Genomic DNA, 13,305 nt, shown 5'->3' with positions numbered 1-13,305 from the left:
TTGATGTTATATAACAGCCCTACAACCCAATTGTATCACCCCTTTAAATGTAATATTTTATTGTAATATTTTTTATTTATAAACATGTTCAATGAACTTTGTGACAAATAAAACTGTTTTATTATTTCATAATGTCTTTTGAATTACAGTCCTTTCTAATTATAAAGAAGGAATCCTAAATAATTAGTCTGTATTGTGCTTGGTAAACTGTCACATGACATAAAAAAAAAGTATCGGTAATTGGTATCGGCGAGTATTTGAAAACAAGTATCGGTACTTGTACTCAGTCATAAAAAAATGGTATCGGTGCAACCCTAATTGGAATACATCACGTGGGTTTATAGATTATAAAACAAGGTAACTTGTTCTCATTGCTATAAGAAAGCTTTGGTGGTTGTACTGCACATTGTGAATCACTAAAACAAAGGCTACAGATACAAATAAAACCTGGCATATTTGTCTCATATGGAAAACATATCCGATGTAAAACAGAAACACAATAAAAGAAAAACAATAATCGATGAAGGGACGATAATTAACTGGGTGGTTGCCTGAGAGATGCTTAGACATGAGGTTGTAGTTTGATGTAAGGAAGATAGTTTGACATCTCTATAAATAGGGAAGAGAGTAGCATGCGAATGCGCTGATTGATAAATATGTTATTGTTATTTTATAGGACAGAAATAAACTTGCATTTCTAGGACTAAAACATCATAATAGTTTAAGATATATCATCTTAGATATAAAAAAAGACTACTGTATTCCTATCAATGTAACCTACCATATTAGGCGATTCCACCTAAAGTCAGTTACTTCAGAGTCAATATGACCCAGTCAGATAAAATTACCAGGCCTAGTTAGCCAATTGGGGCTCATAGATAAAAACATTGAGATATCTAGAGGAAGATTATGTCAGGAGTGTTCATAAATAAAACAAGGGGTGGATATTGGAAATAATAATAGAAATCGGTATATTACAGAAGACGCAACATGTAAGAACAAAAAGGTCAAACTCAAAGATAACAGCTGATGTCCATCATGTTAAAAACAACATTTTTTAAAGCTTGATGTAAAGTACAGCGTGAGCAGAGATGGTGTTTGATGAGGAATGACCTAGTCAAGAAAATGATCTGCATGTTCATGAGACTTTCACTTGTGTCCTTCAGCAAAGCTGTGAAAAGCCATAATATTCTTTAGCTTGTCTACCCCCATACACATGACCTCTAAAGAGCAAATGAAGTACACAGCAGAGCAACAGCTACTAGAGATGTGCAAACCCTTGTTTTTCATACTGCATATGAGCTGCTAATCATTTCCAGAGCAAAAGACTAGGAAAGTCCAACATAAGGACAATATCATTCTACATGGATACAGGTTAAAGGGAGAGGAAACCTCACATTTTTCTTTACGATAATACGATAATACGAGTATACGATTTTTAAAAAGTTTTCAATTGATATCTATTTTCAAATGTGCTTTGCTCACCTTCTATTCTTTGTTGAAGAGATACTTAGGTAGCGTGCACATGCCTTGACACAAGCACTACATGACATGAAATAGTGGTGCTATCTAGTGCTATTGCAAATGTATAACAGTCTTGCAGAACTGCTGTCATATAGTGCTGCAGACACGTGCACACCCCCGAGCTTACCTCCTTGTTTTACAACAAAGGATATCAAGAACAAAGAAAATTTGATAGCAGTAGTAAATAGAAAAATAGTTTAAAATAACATGCTCTATCTGAATCATCAGAAAAATATTGTGTTTCATGTTCCTTTAAACAAATATGATTGCTTTGTGGTTAACAAATAATTCTTGTGGTTAGAATTGCTTAGTGATTGGCACATGCCTACAAAGACACACACACATGCCAATTCTGCAACACACAAAGACAAATGTGCAAGTGACGCTCAGTGCAATGACACCAAACTTGAAGCATGCTGAGATAGGACGCCAGTAGTTACCCTGTGGATATTAAACTTATTAGCTTTTGTAGCAAAAAAGCTAATAATCCCACAGATGGTAAATGGATGCCTGGCCAGACCTGTCTCCTTACCTTTGACATGTAAGATCGTATGGTGTCGGAAAGGGGAGTTGGGACGGGAGTCGCTGAGGGTGGAGCTGAAACTGCTAGTGCGCATATAAGACAAACGTTGCATACCAGAACACAACAGCTCTGGGAGGTACAAGAAGGAAGGAAAATAAAAAAGCAGAACAAGGGAAACACAGCAAAAAAAGAGGGAAAAGGAACAGAAAATAATATAACATAAGAGACAGATTAAGGAACTATAGAGGGTTCTAAATTATAACAAAAATTAAATGACAATTAGAAACGATAAAATAGCCAGAAAAGAAAATATATATCCACAGGAAAACTGAGATAAAGTAGCAGCCCCCCCAAGAGTGAGCTATGACAAAGTGCAATAAACTGACTGTTGTCATTGAAATAGAGAGGTAAAAGCAGCAGACATGACACATACAGTATGCATTAGGTTAATGAACATTTTAATAGGGGGTTATTTAAAACCACAGTTGTAGATGTAATAGTATATCAAACTGAATAAGTTAAAAGCACAAATCAATAATTATTTTTAGTAAATTAATGTAAAATATTAATTGCCAAAGAATAAGGGTTATAGAGCACCCTGGTCTATGAGTAACCCATGGGAAGTAATAGCAACATGAGGTATGCCTTTCATATCCCAATAATTATGAGGCCGATGAATAAACGTTTGCAGCTAAAAACATGAGAAACCACATTTAGCTCCCAGGGACAGAGTTGGTGTAATTATCAAAGAAAATGGGCTGTCCTTGCGAGTGGCAAGATGTCTCCCATAGAAATAATGAGAGCTATATGCAAACGTTTGCAAAGGAGGTCAAAGTACACATCAGAACCCAACGTCAGTTTAAACTTGTATGTTTCGCCTAATACAAATCAATATATGCTGTTTTCAGTGCAATGTACTTTAAAATCCCTGGTATTTTCATACACATAGGTTTTACTTTCACAGTAATTAGTGTTTTGAGTATTTTGATAATAGATCGCCACCTTTTCATTTTAATTTGCAAGAAAAACAGTGAGATCTGCAGGGCAGAAATGTTTAGATAATTACACTGGGATTTGAGAGACAATTTCATGTACGCACATGGAACAAACATGGTCAGCACATTTTGCAATAAAAAAATAATTACGCTTTGTATTTTGAACTTATAAAGTCTGAATTTCAATTTAAGTTTTTGCACATTCAGTGTACTTAAATTATAATTTACGCTGTGCATATTTAACATAATATGTTCCTGTGTAATTTACATACAAATTTTACGTTTTTTATAAATTTCATTACATTTTTTCCCCGTGTATTTTTGTGTGAATGGTTCAATTATTTGTTTTGTATGAGTTTTAAATTACGATTATCATTGTGCACTTTTGTAATGTACAGTATGTATCTCCTCCCTATACGAATATGCAGCATACGCCCCTTAGTCAGACACCCTGTTGTCATGGTAAATAGCGGCTTTTTAGAGAATTCCTCCAGGGAACATTCTTAAAGTTAGCGCTGTGGAATCTGTTGGCGCTCTACAAATAACCGATAATAAAAGAATCTCGCCAGCCAAGAGACCTTTAGATCACCGGACTCATGGTATTGTTTACTGGTGCAAAATGTGAGGCAGAATGTATTACAAGAAGGAAACTGCCCATTAACTTCAAACATCTGCTGTAATGAAATATTACTCATCTCATTAAGTGAAAATACATATTTCTAACATTTATCAACCAAGGTATATAGAGGAAAATCTAACATATCCACACCATTATTTTGTAAATGATAGGAGACTGTGAACACAACTCAAATAGAGAAAACCCTTTAAAGGTTTATGCATAATGGCAATATGAAATTATAATTGGTCTATGCTCTAAATAGACCTATTTTGTATATTTTCTTAATGAAATGTTTAAGCCAGTGTAGTATGTAGAGTCTTTAAACAGAAACAATTGCACACATTTAAAGGGATAGAATGGTAAAATATATATGTATATATATATATATATATATATATATATATATATATATATATATATATATATATATATATATATATATGTAAATGGGTGCATTTCAGTTTTAAATAGAAGCATTTTTGCAATATACTTCCATTAAAAAAAACGCTTCTAGAAAAAGTCATTACTGTTTTTCAGTGACATATGCACATATCCTATGCGTGCCTGTGCACCAGTTTTGTAAAAACCACACCTTCTCAGTCAGCTGTGGCTTGTATGACACAAATTAAGTCTTCATAAACGCACCACCGCCAACTCTCTGAACAAGCATCGGTTATCAGATTACATTATATGTGGATGTTCTCATTAGAATTTATTTGCCATTCTGACACATGCACCATTAAAAGATACTGCATTGACTCTAGATTTAGTATTTGGGTTATGTGAATTTGGTGGCACCAGTAGACTATCCCATGAGACACTGCAATCAGTTGTGTTAACTTATTTCTCAGAAAGTGAGGAAGTAAAGAAGACAAAATATCTCTTTGATTTCTGAACTTCTCATACAATTTTTTTCAATTATTTGTAAATGTAATTACCCCTTTAACTACTGAGCATATTGCATGAAATACAATTTCTAAGGTCTGGAACTATGATTGAAGGCAAACGCAAGCATTCCACTAAATATTGTATAATTTATTCAGCGCTGCCTCTTATTGTTACTTGTCTTGTTTTGGTTAAACAATAATAAAACTCAGTAAATTATTAGGAGCATTGTATTGCACTATAGCTTGCATAGACAATAGCTTTGAAACAGTAATGCACTGCCATTACCGAACTGAATATGACCAGTGCCTGGTAACAACACAAATATGCCAACCCTGATTGGTTTACAAGCCATGTTCAGCATTTGACCAGCAGTGTATTTCTGCTTTTAAACTACTTGACCAATTTGTTTAACGTCTTAGTGATGATTCTGCACAATCAATTTTACAATAATGAAATACTATAACACATTATCAGCAGTTTATATTGCTGTATATGTCTCTAAAAGGCCACACCATTACATCTCAGACACTTTGTAGGTATGTATAATGTTTGTCTTTATGAACCATTTATGTACATTTTCTGGGGTTTTTACATGTGCCTAATGGATGCTCTGATTACAATGAGTACTGTTGTTATTGGACTAGTGAGGCAATACCTCGACCATGTGTGATAGCATTCTGTATCCACTAAAGACCATTTCACTTAAAACTTTGCACTGACAGCAAAGACTGAGTATCTATGTATATATTAGTGTCAAATGTCTTGTTCGTCTTGATGGATCCAATAAAAAAAAAGGGGCGACAGAACTGGCCAGACTTGGCATTATATTTTGTCAGCTGAATATGGTGGGCTAGATAAAGAATACATGTTGGATATATTAAGCAACACATTCTTAAAGTATTCTCAAACTGGAAAATCATACATATGAAACAGGACTTTGGAAATCAAGGTTTGATTTATAGTCATGTTAGTGTTGGGCCCTGCCATCTTATGTGACCTGGAAGATACATACAGTTTTATCTAACATCTCACACTCCATCTGGGATTCAGAGTCTATCATTGTATCATTAGTCATGGGAGCACTCGGAGGTGAGCAGTTCTTACTTTGAGTCCAAATATCCCAGAACAGTGAAAAGCTGAGTTAATTTAACTCCATTATTTATCTCCATTTTTAACTGTTTGCCAAATCAACCCTTTTCCACATCACTTTAGAGGAACACTTATTACAAAAGAGTCAAAAAACACATCCAGCAGTAAAATAAATAAATATTTAGTTTACAGAACAGTATTGTAACATTTTAAGACAGGCAATGTTAACATTCTTTTTCATATGTTTGTAATTGAAACAAAGTTTCAGAATGAATAGGGAAATATGCTACAATATGAAAATGCTTTATTGTGTGCACTATTTATTGTGTGTTATCTGCCTAAAGTAGTTAAACACAAAGTTAAAATCAGCTCTAGACGGACATATCCTGTAGATGCTAAGCCAATCAGATATCTCACAACATTTCCTGAATGCTATATAGTGCCATGGAGGTGAGGGGAACTTATAGGCAGCGGATGGTGGAGCTATAAATAAAGATACAGGACCATGGTCATCATTGGAGTCAGGACATGTTGTAGGTGGAGCTGGGGACAGACCCTGGGAACTAGTACATTCTCGCTGACTGAGAAAGCTGTAGGAAGGACAGCATGATGCAGGATGGATGGGAGGCGCCATAAGTGTCATATATAAATATAAATATATATATATATATATATATATATATATATATATATATATATATATATATATATATAGCCGCCAATCAATGACCCATGTCTTCCATAGGAATAGAAGTGCATTACCATGATTTTAACTCCTTAATTAAGCAATAATGCGATAAGGGAATGATCTAAAACAATAGAGCACTGCTTCTGATTTATTTCTCTATAACAATTAAAATCATGTTGTGCTAAAAATAGAGGACATCTTTATGTAAAGCATCATACAGGAAGAAAATTGCCTGGAAACATGATCTGTAGGTGATAAAACTTTAATGCCATCACCATAATCTATTACTTATGATGCTATAGATATTACTGCATAGAAAATGCTGAGCACCATATTTATCTACAAAACCACCATAGATTTAACAAAGAATATTGTAAAAACGAAATGTTGGTAAACTTCAGTTTTAATAGACTTTTGTGTTAAAGGGACATAGATGTCACTGTTGTAAGAAAATGGTATTAAATGCCTTTTCAATAATGTTTATTTGTCCTATAAGTGTTAAACCTGCTTTCTCTCCCCCCCCCTCTAAACCAGTAGTTTGGCACCAGGTAGGATGCTGGTACATGTGTAAGTCTGTTGTCATGGATGAGGAAATGTGCTTCAGGCTGCAGAGAATATAACCTTACTATCCAAAAATGCATATAGACTGTCCCTCTCTCTCTCTCTCTCTCTCTCTCTCTCTCTCTCTCTATGAGCTTTGTGATTAAGGACTCGACTAAGGGATATTAAGATAACTGTATTCTGTGAATGTGTTGGCTATTAATGCAGGTTCTGGTAGCAAAATGTATTACTTTTAACAGTGACTTGTGTCCCTTTAATTGTTTATCCATTATTTTTATCTTCTGGGTTTGCCCATGCCTTACCAGGTCTGTGGAAATGCTGTGGAGAACGAGACATGGTTGGTGTGTAGTTATGGCGACTGTACACTGGAGAGTTGATAGAACCTTGACTAGTTGACCTTTGGATTATTCTCTCTCTTCCATCCTGATAACCCTGTGAAACAGAGAATTACACGTGGCAGAGACCATCATTTTCTTTACAGAACAAGTGTCAATCATTTCTATTATGTCCCACATTCAAAACATTTCTGTTCTGTTGACATTCACTTTGTATAATATGATATAGTTTAAATAATAAACAAAATCCTCAAAAATGAGATTTTCCCACATTGTTTAATAAGCACACACAAATATATGCGACTAGCAAAAAAAGTGAATAGATTCTGCATTCATAATATTTGAAAATCAGTAACATAAATGTTTCTGAGAGATTGAAAATTATTATGTTACCTAGCAGAAAGGAAAAATAAAAATCTTAATATATAAAAAAATAAATAAACATGGATTGTGAACAGATAACAGAACAAAACAACAACAAAAAATCCCAAGATCATCTGTAACATATTCTTAGGTGCTTCAGGTTCCTACATCCTCACGCTTGGTAGTTATCCTATATAAAGGTTCGAGGAGAACTCTTAAAGCAAATGCTATTTTAAAGGCTCATTCCAAACTGCCCCCCCCCCAGGTCACTGTATTACAGTGCCGTGAAATGTTTTAAAACATATTTTCTTTGGAATAATCCCGGTTATCAAGTAAGTCCTTTGGCAAAGGAAGTTTGCCCGTGAATAAGGTGGCAGATATAAACATTGAAGCATGGAATGATTGTGCCATTTCCTGGAGTCGGATACCAGGTTCTTGAGCTGAGATACATCACACCAACAGCCATTGGTCAGATGAACCCCAGCTCTATATAATTTGATGGCAACTAATTGATGGTTCTTTTGCAATTCAGTTTTGTGAAATATATGAATGGAAACCATTTTGGCTGCCCGATACATCAATCATTTTGGATGTATCAGCTCCAAGATTCTGTGAGATCTGCCCAAGACCTCTACTGCTTCTACCTAGATTCACAGATTTCCATTAGAGTGTAATATATTCTATGGAAGCCAAATTTAGTTGTGGACTACATTTTCAGGCACTGAAGAATCACCAGTAACTGTAAGTTATACAAGGAGACTTTTGTAATAGGCTTTTGTTTGTCATTAGGTTGGACTAGTCATAAAAGTAAGTTTTTAACCTGTGATGAAGAGTGTGAATGAGCATGAAAATGACCAGCGCTGCGGAATCTGTTGGCGCTCTACAAATAACCGATAATAATAATAATAATAATGACTTTCATATAGTAGGTAAAACATGAAAGAATAATGATGTACTGCAGTAAGAAGGCTTTATGACCTGTTCAGTAACTTACTTCTGTTTTGTTGAGGAATGAAGTTCTACATTATACAGCCAGACACAACAGAGAAAGCCAAAGTTTGTAAAGGTGTAATTCTATAGCAAGACTTGTTTAAGTCCACGGCTAGGAGTCAATATAAGACGTGCACACTTACCTCTGCAGAGGGTGTTGGAGACAGTGTCCGGGGGGACTGCAAGAAAAAGGGACATTTAAAAATTGTGCACAAAATCATTAATGCTATGAAACATTTACTTTGTAGCAGCTGGGAACTTTATCATTAATAAATCTGAAATATAATATTACTGTTAGGAGCCTGTAGAGGCTAATGGGGCAAACCAATTCACCACAATGGGGCAAACCAATTCACCACAATGGGGCAAACCAATTCACACAATTACTCATAGTCTCCTAAATGATTGACAGTCTATGAAGTATTATATCCATCAATGTAGAAATAGTTAGGGGAACCTTAAAACAATATGTTTTAATTTCCTTGTAGTTCAAACATCAGTTTTCATGTTATTTAGGGTAGCTAGACACAAAATAGATAGATCTCATTGTGTTAATATTGTTGCTTCTCAGCCATAATCATTAGAAAAACATTGTAATAATTTTATTGCAACTAATACTGTTCTTAAGTGGGTTCTATACACTAAGGGCTAGATTACAAGTAGAGTAAAACTGATAGCGTGGGGGGGGGGGGAGGTTACATTTGCTTGACCTTGTGCTGAGAATAACACACATTCTGGTAATACAAGTAAATGGTTAGATATTTTAACCAAAGAATCTTCACATGGGCGAAACCTTTTTAGCTCGCCCTATACTTATAACTAATGGATAATGCTCAAAATGTCACTGTAAAATGTAGTACTTTTTAGAAGTAAACCATTATTATTATTCGTAAAGCACAGAACTACATGAAGACCTACACCACTTGAGCACCATTGGCTTAGCGCTTGAGCGATATCTGACATGAATTTTACTGAGTGCCCCCATATAAGTCTATTATGTGAGAGATTTAGAGCACTCACGCTATTCAACATGCAGATGTTATCTCACCCTTCATTATTGCTTGAGTGACAAAAATAACTCTGAGCACAAAAATAGAAGTGTGATTGTGCTTGAGAGATGTTAATGCACAACAGCACTAATATTTTTGTGATTCACTTGTAATTTAGACCAATATGTAAAAAAATTCATTCAAATTTGTCAAAATCAATAACAAATTTGAAAAATGTTGTCAATATATGGTTATTAACTAAACAAATAAACAAATACTATATTTATTCATTTGTTTATTTCTTTTTTCCCCTACAAATTAATGAATAACACATTTTTGCAAATGTCTACTGTACACAAAGAAACAATTAGAGGCATATGATAGTACTCATTTTAACAATTAGATTCCTCAATTTCAAATAAATAATCACGTCTTCATAAGACTTGCGAGTGCCAAAATATGGGCTTCATTAAAGGGACACTGAGCCCAAATTTTTTATTTCGTGATTCAGATAGAGCATGTAATTTTAAGCAACTTTCTAATATACTCCTATTATCAATCTTTCTTCGTTCTCTTGCTATCTTTATTTGAAAAAGAAGGCACCTAAGCTAATTTTTGGTTCAGACCCTGGACAGCACTTTTTTATTGGTGTATGAATTTATCCACCAATCAGCAAGGACAACCCAGGTTGTTCACTAAAAATGGGCCGGCATCTAAGTTTACATTCTTGCATTTCAAATAATGATACCAAGAGAATAAAGAAAAATTGATAATAGGAGTAAATTAGAAAGTTGCTTAAAATTTCATGCTCTATCTGAATCACAAAAGAAAAAAAAAATGGGTTCAGTGTCCCTTTAAGTGGCACAAAACCCAAAATTATTCTTTCATGATTCAGATAGAGCATATAATTGTAAACAACTTTCCAATGTACTTATATTAGTTTTCTTGGTATCCTTTTTTGAAAAGCTAAAGCTAAGTAGGCTCAGGAGCTGGGAGCTAGGAGCTGATTGGTGGCTGCAAATATATGCCTCTTGTTATTGGCTTACTGATGTGTTCAGTTAGCACCCAGTCGTGCATTGCTGCTCCTTTATTAAAGGATACCAAGAAAACAAAGCAAAATTGATCAAGTAATTTGGAATTTTTTAAAAAAATGTATGTTCTATCTGAATCATGAAAGAAATATTTTAGGTTTCATTTCCCTTTGAGTATGCGTACAATGATGTCACCAGGAACAGATACGCAGAGACTAAGATCAGAACGAGGAGGCTCTCATGCCTTGATTTGTATTTATTAGTTAAGTCTAATAACCTAAGCTGTATGTCATCATTAGCTGTTTTTTACTTTCAAGCTCTTACATGTTGAAAATATTTCACTGTCACTTGACTCAATAATGTAAATCAGGGCATAAGCATATACAAATTCCCAAAGTCCAAACTGTGTCTAATGTAGGTGTTTACAGGGGAAACAAAAAACCTTGTTGTATGGATAACTGTGGATCATGAAGAACCTGCAAAAAGAGACTTCCTTTAGTTTATAATCTGAAGATGCCTTGCTTTACCAGACAGTGAACAGAAGGTGGCGCTGTTAAAAAATAAAATAAAATTCTATCTGTCCATCTATTTATCGTCCTTTACTGGCCAGTTTAAAATCTAATAAAAAAAAATGTAGGGAAATTTCAGGCTTCAAATAGTCAACCTAAACAAATTTCCCCACCTTAGATGCTGCATTTGAGCACATTTTAAAATTAAATATACCTTCTAAACCAGGACCTATTCAATTAACACATCAGATTAATCTTTATATTGGTAGGGGCAGAGATTAAAGGGATTGTAAACATTAACAATACATTAATTGCACTTGCAAGTACTGAAAAACACTTGCACTACTCATTGCTCCTTATTATGCTAATGCATTACCCAGCTATGAGGCTCAACTGCAACTAAATTACCAACAGGACACCATCTCCTTCCTTACTGTTCACACTCACTGCTCTACAGTGCAGTATGGGCCCTTCTCTAACACTGCACTGTAGAACAGCAGGGGTGTGCACTCCTGTGTGTCTATGGGATATGCAGTAAAGCCTCTAATTGGCTGAACTACCCGCTTGGATGCCCCAAGTTAGGAGCTGGAAACCTGCTAGTAGTTTGCCTACAGAGGGACCTCAAAATCCAGTTCAGGCAAAGCCTATCTTTAGCATAGTATGGAGCAGTAGTGTAAACATACTCAATGCTGAACTTGTATGGAATATGTTTATTTATTGTTGAGAATTTAGGTAAAAATCTAAGGCCAGGACTTTACCTTATTTTTGTGTGTTTGTGGTTTGAGGCAGGGTTCTTAAAACCCATTACTGGGTTGCGACAACATGTTTACTGGGTCGCAATTTGTGTGTGTGTTGTAGGAGAGTCTGTGTGTGTGTGTGTTGTAGGGGATTGTGTGTGTGTGTGTGTGTGTGCTGGAGAATGAAAGTTTGTGTGTTGTAGGAGAGTGTGTGTGGTGTGTGTTGTATGTGAGTATGTAAAGTGTGTTTCTGTGCTGTATGAGAGTATGTGTGTGTTGTAGGAGAGTCTGTGTGTGTGTGTGTGATGGAGAATTAAAGTTTGTGTGTTGTAAGAGAGCATGTGTGGTGTGTGTTGTATGTGAGTATGTACAGTGTGTTTATGTGCTGTATGAGAGTGTGTGTGGTGTGTGTTGTATGTGAGTATGTACAGTGTGTTTATGTGCTGTATGAGAGTGTGTGTGTGAGTTGTAAGAGAGTATGTGTGGTGTGTGCTGTATGTGAGTATGTAAAGTGTGTTTCTGTGCTGTATGAGAGTATGTGTGTGTGTGTGTGTTGTAGGAGAGTGTGTGTGGTGTGTGTTTTATGTGAGTATGTACAGTGTGTTTCTGTGCTGTATGAGAGTGTGTGTGTGAGTTGTAAGAGAGTATGTGTGGTGTGTGTTGTATGTGAGTATGTACAGTGTGTTTCTGTGCTGTATGAGAGTGTGTGTGTGTTGTAAGAGTGTGTGTGTGTTGTATGTGAGTGTGTACAGTGTGTTTGTGTGCTGTATCAGAGTGTGTGTGTTGTAAGAGAGTATGTGTGGTGTGTGTTGTATGTGAGTATGTAAAGTGTGTGTGTGTGTTGTAGGGGAGTGTGTGTGTGTGATGGAGAATTAAAGTTTGTGTGTTGTAAGAGAGTGTGTGTTGTGTGTTGTATGTGAGTATGTACAGTGTGTTTCTGTGCTGTATGAGAGTGTGTTTGTGTGTTGTAAGAGAGTGTGTGTGGTGTGTGTTGTATGTGAGTGTGTACAGTGTGTTTCTGTGCTGTATGAGAGTGTGTGTGGTGTGTGTTTTGTGTGAGTATGTACAGTGTGTTTCTGTGCTGTATGAGAGTGTGTTTGTGTGTTGTAAGAGAGTGTGTGTGGTGTGTGTTGTATGTGAGTATGTACAGTGAGTTTCAGTGCTGTATGAGAGTGTTTGGTGTGTGTTGTATTTGAGTATGTACAGTGAGTTTCTGTGCTGTATGAGAGTGTTTGGTGTGTGTTGTATTTGAGTATGTACAGTGAGTTTCTGTGCTGTATGAGAGTGTTTGGTGTGTGTTGTATTTGAGTATGTACAATGTGTTTCTGTGCTGTATGAGAGTGTGTGTGTGAGTTGTAAGAGAGTATGGGGCATATTTATCAAGCTCCGAATGGAGCTTGATGCCCCGTGTTTCTGGCGGGCCTGTAGGCTCGCCAGAAACAGCAGTTATGAAACAGCGGTCAC

At 35.6% G+C, this 13,305-nt stretch overlaps 1 protein-coding gene across 1 annotated transcript in view; it reads right to left on the bottom strand.

The window, feature by feature from the left end:
- The window catches only part of ABLIM1 (actin binding LIM protein 1), a 383,296-nt gene that overhangs the window by 71,485 nt on the left and 298,506 nt on the right, over positions 1 to 13,305 (bottom strand). Inside the window, exons 11-12 of the mRNA XM_053692692.1 lie at positions 8,719 to 8,754; positions 7,190 to 7,319 (exon numbers count right to left, since the gene is read on the bottom strand). Coding sequence (XP_053548667.1) covers positions 7,190 to 7,319; positions 8,719 to 8,754 — 166 coding nt within the window. The remainder of the gene's footprint in view (positions 1 to 7,189; positions 7,320 to 8,718; positions 8,755 to 13,305) is intronic.

Source organism: Bombina bombina, chromosome 9, assembly GCF_027579735.1.
Source record: "Bombina bombina isolate aBomBom1 chromosome 9, aBomBom1.pri, whole genome shotgun sequence".
Classification (NCBI taxonomy): domain Eukaryota; kingdom Metazoa; phylum Chordata; class Amphibia; order Anura; family Bombinatoridae; genus Bombina; species Bombina bombina.
The sequence above is the reverse complement of the archived record's forward strand: the minus strand, read 5'-3'. Positions and strand labels throughout refer to the sequence as shown.